Source organism: Juglans microcarpa x Juglans regia, chromosome 5S, assembly GCF_004785595.1.
Source record: "Juglans microcarpa x Juglans regia isolate MS1-56 chromosome 5S, Jm3101_v1.0, whole genome shotgun sequence".
Classification (NCBI taxonomy): Eukaryota; Viridiplantae; Streptophyta; class Magnoliopsida; order Fagales; family Juglandaceae; genus Juglans; species Juglans microcarpa x Juglans regia.
Window position 1 is genome coordinate 19513267 of NC_054603.1, and position 8832 is coordinate 19522098.

Here is an 8832-nt window from a genome sequence, read left to right on the forward strand (position 1 = left end):
TGCAACTATAATTTCTTATATATATATATATGATGTGAAATTAAGTAGTAGAAACGTCGGAACATATATGTCTAGATTCAATACTTTTCTAAAGTGGCAAGGAAGATCGTCCAAGAAAACATATCATATTTATCATAATCAATCCATTCCCAGCAAGAAAACATTGCTGTCCAAGAAAACTTTGTATTCAAATCCGATGCCAACTGTACTTATATATCTTTCCCCAATTTCTTGGTTTTTTCACTGATTTTGTATTATAAATAGGAGGGCTCGACCGAGACCAAAACCCACAACAAGAGCTACTATACAAAAGTAAAAGAGAAGCAGATATGGCCAATTCTAGCAACTCAGCAGCAACGAGTCTTTACTTGGTTTTGATGCTCTCTCTTCTCCTTATAATCTTCTCTATGGCTGAAAGTCAATTTCTTGGCGGTAAGTAGTCTTGGCCTAGCTAGCTGAGAGTAACCATTTATTTTTATTTTTTCAACAAATCAAATGGAAAGTTGACATCTTTTCACTTTGATGTTGAAATTAAGCAGGAGTATTCCTGAAGCCAAATCCCATCAAGCTGGTTTGTGATTCCATCTACGGTGTTCAAACCGGAGACATTTGCTTTAACATCATACAGGAATTCAACTTGACAGACAATTTCTTTAATTTAATCAACCCCAATCTCAACTGTACTGCACTCTTCACTGGTCAATGGCTTTGTACTAACGGAACTCTACAGTAAATCATGTTTAGAAACAATTAATTTAATAAGGTGATCATAAAATTCAATTTACGTCTTCCAGCATGAGTTTTTCTTCCAATTACTGGCTATTTGGATACTCTGTCAATAGCCATTTGCAGCTTTTCTTTTAGTGTGAAAGAAATGGAATAAAAGTACTCTATGTAGATTGTTGCTAAAAGACCTCAATTTGGTACCGGTAAATGTTCTTCCCTTTCTCCCATCTGTATGTCTCTTACGTACGTACACCAACGTTAGTTTTGGCTGTTATTTGGGGCATCCTCAATTTTTAATGTATTTAATCTGCACAATTCATGATGATAAAGTTGTAGGCCCATCATCTTAGGGATCCCATGAGATTCAACTTGGATTGCGTGCTCGGTATATAGGCCGCTCCATTATAGTGGTAATTGGGCCTATGGGACAAGAGAGAGAGGAATGAATGCGAACCATTTTCCAAAAAAAGTATTTAGCGGGAGAGAATTTTAATGTTCAAGTTAGTTAAAAGAGAATGATCAAGTTAGTAATAGGGTAAAATGAATATGATCAAGTAATAGGCATTTCACGATTACTTGCGGGCACGATGGCATTTCACGCATGCTATAGCCTACATTGCCCCCGTTGGGCTCTTAGAAGTTAGAACTGCCTAACTTGTGGTCAAGCCTGGGCTCAATGAGCTTTCGTTGACTGTTCACTCAACATATACCTACATACATACGTGTGTGTATATATGTATGTATGTTTGTATAGGAAGCGATCTCGAAATATTGTCAGCCCTAATTTGCATATAGTTGCATCATCTTTACATTTTGCATAAGAATACAAGGATGAAATAGTTCTTAGGGGAAGTTTGAGGAGTAAAATGAGATAAGAATTTTGTAAATAATAATAAGATAGTTTGTGGTGTTTTATGGGGTTTTGAGAAATGAGAGAAAAAAAAGTTGAAAAAAATTATATTAGAAAGTTAAAATATTGTTATAATATAGCTTTTTAATATTATTTTTGTATGGGGATTTGAAAAAGTTGAATTGTTTTTTATTTTTTGTTTGAAAATTTGAAAAATTTATAATGGTTAGTTTGAAAATATTATAATGATTAGTTTGAAAGTATTTGTGGTTGAGTAATGTTTGGGAATGAGATAAGATGAGAATGTTGAGATGAAAACTTTTTTCCAAACAAGCCCTAGTTTATTATGACATGATATAGATATGCTATTCAAGCAATTTTTTTTCTTTTTCTTGAACTACAGGCTTATTTTGATGCCAATCATACTGGCGATCCAGTTGATCGTCGCTTCAACACAGACTATTTTTTCTACTTTAGGGCATCTATGATTTTTTGGTGTAGTAAGAAACAATTAATTATTTCTCAATCTATATTGAGGCCACAATGACCATTACCTTATTTGAATATATTTGGCTATGATGGCTTTTAGCAAACACAGATATTCTGTAGAAAACAAGCATATTGCCTAATAGTCTTCAAAGATTATGGTGATCATACTCTTGAAATATTTTAGGACAGAATATTTTGTATTTATATTTTCTTTATTGAAGAGGCTTTATGACACTATAAATATATCAACCTTGTACTTATTTTTGGGCTGAGTATGTCACCTTTGTACATTTGGAATTCACATTGAATATGCATAGTTTTCTACAGATATAAAATATGATAAGATGTGTTTTTGTTTTTTTGATTGTTTAAAAAACAAAATAGATTTCATATTTAGGCTCGTTTAGATAGTGAGATAAGATGAGATAATTTAAAATAAAATAATTATACAAATATCAATATAATGGATCAAAGCAATAAATCCATGTTGAATTTTGAATGGATTGGTATATATGGGTGGGTCCATAATAGGCTGGACCATGATCTGTTGACAGATTGAGAAAGCCCTTTATATGAAAAACAAAAATGCTAGCACACGTTTTTTATAGCCAGGGCTGGTCCCATGCCCATCTCCACGTTGGGGTGAATATCATCGCTCACGAATCTGGACCAGTACCAGTGGGTCTTCCAAACCCTGCCCATCTCTTCAATTGGGATACCCTTTGTCTCAGGTAGGAAAAAGTAGACAAAAATGGTCATCACCAACACAAAGAAGGCAAAGAAGAGGAATAACCCGAACTTCATGTGGCACAGCATTGATAAGAAGCTTTGAGCAATAGCAAACGTGAGAATCATGTTGACAGACACATTGACACTTTGAGCAGCAGATCGGATTTCCAGAGGGAAGATTTCACTAGGCACCAAGATGCCAAGGGGACCCCAAGACCATGCAAACCCGGCAACATAGATGCAAATGAAAAGCACCACAACAATAGCATACCACTTGGGCAACTCACCAGGATCTCCATCCACTCCAAATTTAGCACCAATTGCAGCTGTAACAATAGCCTGCAGACACATAAAAACCATATAATCATAGGTCAACTAATTAATGTCCTTACGAAAAAGATCTCCTTTTAAGTTATTATCTGAACTTTAGGGTCTCAAGTGATAGAGAGATACGTGAAGTGTACCTAGAACATTTATTGTTCATTTAATACTGTTCGGAGTATTTGTACAGGCAACAATAAATGTTGTAGGGCCTATTTCATATGTTTATCTCCCTCCCACTTAAAACCTTTAAATTCAGGCAACAAGTCTTGAGCTTGTGACTATAGTTTTTATTATGAATAGGTTACCTGGCATATGAGCATTTGGATTCCACCTTCGAGGAAAAGAAATCTCCTTCCCCATTTATCAACACCATAAATAGAAACAAAGGTTGCAGCAACGTTAACACCTCCGGTAATCACCGCCGACATAAGGGAAGCATCGCTTCCAAACCCAATCGTGTTAAACAAAACAGGTGCATAGAACATGATGACATTGATCCCAGTGAGTTGCTGAAAGAAGGGAATTAGGATTGCCATAGAGAGGTGAGGTCTATATTTTCGTTGCAACAAGTTTCGCCAAGGGTGCTCCACAAGTTTTGATGCTTCACTAGCAGCAACAAGGTCACTGAACTCTTCCTCAACATCCTCAACACCCCTAATCCTTTTGAGTTTCTGTTTGGCCTCATCATGTAGGCCCCTCTCAATCATAGAGTTGGGGGTATCATGAAGGACAAGTGATCCAACGGTGATTATGAGGGCAGGGACCATGGCCCCACCCAAGCTCAAGCGCCATCCCCACCCACCCTTGATCTTTGCAAAGAAGTAGTTCAACACATTGGCAATAAGGATACCAATTGTGATTGATAACTGCAAACCAATGTTTAGAGCTCCTCTATACTTGTGAGGGGCCATCTCAGAGATGTACAGAGGAATTGACTGCATGTACAGAAAAAGATACCACATTAACTTCCAAATAAATACTTGCCAAAACAGATCTCCTCTGTGCTTGTAGGGACCACAACTACCTAATTTAAGTAAATATCCCACATTTTTATCATGCATGCGAGTGTAGAATGTCACAAGCTGCAACTCCTACGTTTACGATCATTGGCAGGTGTAAAAATGTAAAAACACACGCCCGGCCTTGAGTTTTGCTCTATCGGAACTTGAAGATCACAAAGAAAAGAGATAAAGAGTGTGCGCTATAACTTATTGTCATCTATATAAATTTTTATAAAATCAATATTGATGTTTAGCTTTAATACTCTATCCAACGCCTAGTTGTCAAGTTGCCATGCTCCTTGAAAAAAAAAACAAAAATCGTATCCACACGTTGTGGATTCTTTTAGTAAATTATTGAGGAGAAGTCAAAGAACACAGCAGTGAGGTCATTTATGATGTATCATCGAGACTTTTCATAATGAATTGTAATGAAAACAGTGTTCTGCAGTTCCAGTTAGTCCAATGTCTTCTTTGGTTTCTGGGGAAGGACGAATCGTGTCCATCTTTTCTTTCCCAAAGTGTTTACTTCAATTTATTAAGAAAAAGATTCAGAAAAAACTGGGAACAGTGACAAGTAGAAGAAGCCCATATCTCTACAACCATTAAGCAATCTGAAGAACCAACGGAATAAACTATTGTGTTTAGTTTCGTTTTCTGACAGCATCTTTCTTTTTTTTTTTTTTTTTGGGTTTCTTCCAGTCCCCACAACGTTCACTGAATCAACACAGGAAAATTCAAGATCCAAAGCAGCAATAGATATATAAGAAACTACTCTCCAAGAAAAAATAAGATATCCCAGATCACGGAACAGAGAAAAAAAAATTACCTGTCCTGCAAACCCAATACCGAAACCGAGTAACATTCGGCCGACGATAAGCATCCAGACTGCTTGGGCAAAGCCATTGAGGATGGCACCCACGCAAAAGAGCAGGCCGCCCAAGAGCATGGACAACCTGCGACCAAATTTACGTGTCACAGTGGACGCCACGATGGATGAAAGCAGAGCAGCCAAATACAGGGACGACGTGAACATTGTCAGCTTCTCACTGTCATATTGGCAGTACTGGTTGGTGGATGATTCCTCATGCTTCTTCCGGTACACCGACGGGAAGAACTTCTTCAAAAACGGGTCCATTGACGTCACTCCACCTGTCAACACATAATCATGATTTAGATTAAAAAGCAAAACGGTTTCGATGTTTGAGTTGGATTTCCATTCGAAGTGCGTGTTCTTTACCAGAAATTCCAATATCATAACCGATAATCAAGCCCCCCGTGGCTGCGACAATACACGTTACGGTTACCAAAGGAGTAAGTTTCCCCGTGTACACCCTGCCTGGCACACCATCCGCAGGAACTCCACCGACAGCAGGCATTTTGGCTGGTCAAAGCTGCAAGGAGAATGCTCAAGTGTACCGAGAAAGAAGTTCAAAACAAAGAAGGAACCAAAAACTCTATCAATAGTAATGACGAATGGAGGCACATAGGCCAAGCGGAAGAAGATTTTAGAGTACTGCTGCTAGCTAGTATATATAGAGACAGGAACATGGCTTTTTCGAATTGAGAAATTTTACAGGGAAGCTTTCTCACCACAGATATCCACTTATAAGATCATCTTATTGCTTTGGTAAAATGTATTTTCAAAATTTATTCAATATCACATTATTTTACATTTATCTATTCTATTTAAATTCAATCTCCACATTAGATTAGTCATTCATTCTCTATATAATAATAAAATATTATTAAATTAATAATTTTTTATTTAATTTATTTGCATCACATTTTATAATTCTACCAATTTAATATTAATAATAATTATATTCTAGTTAAATTAATACTAAAAAAATCATATTTTCAAAAGTCATTTAATGTTAATAACAAAAAATATTTGATTAAACTCATCTAAATTTCTATCTAAATTTCTTAATTACAAACCAAATAGTATTTTTGTTTGGAGTGAGAAACTAATATTTTAATATTTTCTTGGAGTGAGAAATTAGTATTTTGAAGTTTGGTGAATCAATTGTAGTTATTTATCTTTGGCCAACAACCACTGTAGTAGAAGTCCATCTTATTTTAGATTTAGTCAATCCAATGTGAGGTGTTTTTTATATCAATTATATAAATTTTAGCTAACTTTCTCATTTAACCTTCAATTATGTAATAGCATCTGAATTGTCATTTTTGTCTCTATCTTAATGTTTAAATAAAATTATAAAAATAACAAATCACACATTGCTTAATAAAAGTGTGTGATGTAAGAGTTCTTTTTAGCATTTCTCTTTCAAATGACTATTTCTTTTAGAAAATTATCTACTTATAATTATTTTGTAACTATTTTATAGCTCGACATAAAATGAAGGTTAAATTTATAATATTAAAATTTCTCTTGATATGGCATTATAATATAATAACACGTAGATTATTATAAAAATTAAAAACACAAACATAAAATGGTAAAGAAAATCTAGAATCTTTTTTATGCCTTCGAGAGTTATTTTGTTTTGAATATTTTTTTATTTTTTTAATAAATCACGTGATACTAACCACATCAAAGAGTCAAAAGACTTGAGGATGGTGCTATATCCACCTCTAATTGGTACGGAAAAGGGTACCAATCATTGTTATATTTTTTCTTATTTTGGTTTTTTAAAAGCATTTTTGAGTATATTTTTAAAAAATATTAAACAAATAAAAACACACAAATAAATACTTAAAAAAAAATACTAATCCATACATTTTAGAAGTGGAAATATCATTTTCTAAAGGAACAAGGAGTGGCCTCTGAACAAGCTATTCCCTTTGTGGCCGTTGGATGGTCCCACAGCTCATAATTCATATAACTTTACAACGATCCGGCGGCGAGGGAATAGAGAACTCCGAAATTATTCAACTTTTATAGGCTCTGTTTTTAATTTTTATATTTATTTTTTATTATTCCCGCTAAACAAAAGTTGGTCAATGATATTCGTAAGGAGGAACAGTCGCTCCTGAACTGGCAAAAATTGAATATATATGTAAAATACTACTGAGAGGGATTGGGAAGTATGTGATCACAACGAATCTTCGGCTAAGTTAGCAAACAATAATGAGTGGTGCTACTCTGTCGCTCGTTTACACCGCTACTTATTTTTTAGTTTTTTTATTATTTTTCATATTTTTTTAATATTTTTAAATATTTTTAAAAAATAAGAAAAATATATCAATACACTTAAAATTATTTCTTTAATCATTATAAATTTTTTTTTCTACATTGGTACAATGTAGCAGTACACTTTGGGCAGCATACAAGCTTTCCTCAACAATAATAATTGGCGTATTGATGGTTCGATAATGTCGAGTCAATGGGTTACCAAAGATCGTGAAATGTTTACTACAGTGATATGTCTGACATAGCATAGCATTTGAAGAGTAATGCTAAGTATAAATTCTAAATAGATAAATTTTGTATATGTTTTTTGTAAAAAAAAAAATAGGTCTAATTACTAAAGAAAATATTTTTTACATTTTTTTACGATGGAGTCTACTTTTTTACAGATAAGATATGCGAGAATTGTATATTTGAGATTTGTACTAATAGTTATTAAGTTGAAGGGCAGTGCTAAGGCTACCAAGAGTGGGTCTCGACACAATCCACCGATAGGCCATTTCTTTCTTTTTTTATGTATTTTTTTTATCATCTTAAACATTTAAAAAAAATAAATTTACAATATCATTTAAAAATATTTACTTAAACACTAAATAAAAAAATCCATAAACTTTTTCGGGAGAATTGATCGGTGACTTTAGCATTATTGTCGGTTGAATAATGCTGTGTAAACTGTCCATGCACGGAAATTGTGCACGGGCTGATGTGGAAGGTCACTCAATTAAGAGTAATGTTATATACAATCGTGGAGTATGCAAGTACCATACAACCATTTTAAAAAAGAGTGGGATATATTATTAAAAAAATAATTTACTTTCCATATATATCTCGTATTTATTTATTTTTTCAAAATGATTGTATAGCGCTTGCATAGTCACAACTGTAACTATCATTTCTCCTCAATTAAACGATCAGTGATCAAATGTGTGCACCGTACATTAGTACTGTATCCATTTATTTATATATAAATACTTTATCCTTAATAGTATTGTAACAAGTTATCCTCAGAGCAATTGGCATCCGATTGATCAAAGTTATTCATAGATTAAAATATGGTCAAGTTGTATAATTTTGTGAGATTTAAGTACAGTTTGGATAGTAAGATGAGATAAAATAGTTTTAACTAAAAGTTGAAAGTTAAATAAAATATTGTTAGAATATTATTTTTTAAGATTATTATTATTTTGAGATTTGAAAATATTGAATTGTTTATTATATTTTGTGTGAAAATTTAGAAAAGTTATAATGATGAGATGAAATGCAACACTTTCACTATTGTAAGGAGATTTTCTCCACTTCACAAAGCCCACTAGGAATCTGCAAAATACCCAGCTTAAGGGCCATCGAGTCCGAATAAAGGCAAAATATCTACTAAGAAAAGGAGTCGAGTAGTCGATAAGACAGGTCAGTCCATTGGCATCAAACGCATTAAAGAACTCTGACAGCAGGAGCAACAGAGGAGGCAAGACCTCTATAAGGGCAAGGAAGATCTTCACCTCCCCCAACCCATGGTATAAATAGCAAGCTCCAGGTGTAAGAAAGCTCTCTGATCCCTAGACTCT

General features: G+C 34.0%; 1 protein-coding gene across 1 annotated transcript; it reads right to left on the reverse strand.

Moving 5' to 3' along the window:
• Positions 1 to 2526: 2526 nt before the first annotated feature.
• On the reverse strand, positions 2527 to 5631 carry LOC121268490 (sugar carrier protein C-like). Its single transcript, XM_041172800.1, has 4 exons — positions 5357 to 5631; positions 4946 to 5268; positions 3424 to 4053; positions 2527 to 3133 (listed from the first exon to the last, which is right to left on the reverse strand). Exons 1-4 carry the CDS (start codon positions 5493 to 5495, stop codon positions 2654 to 2656), a joined length of 1572 nt encoding a protein of 523 aa, XP_041028734.1. The 5' UTR covers positions 5496 to 5631; the 3' UTR covers positions 2527 to 2653.
• Positions 5632 to 8832: the final 3201 nt, after the last annotated feature.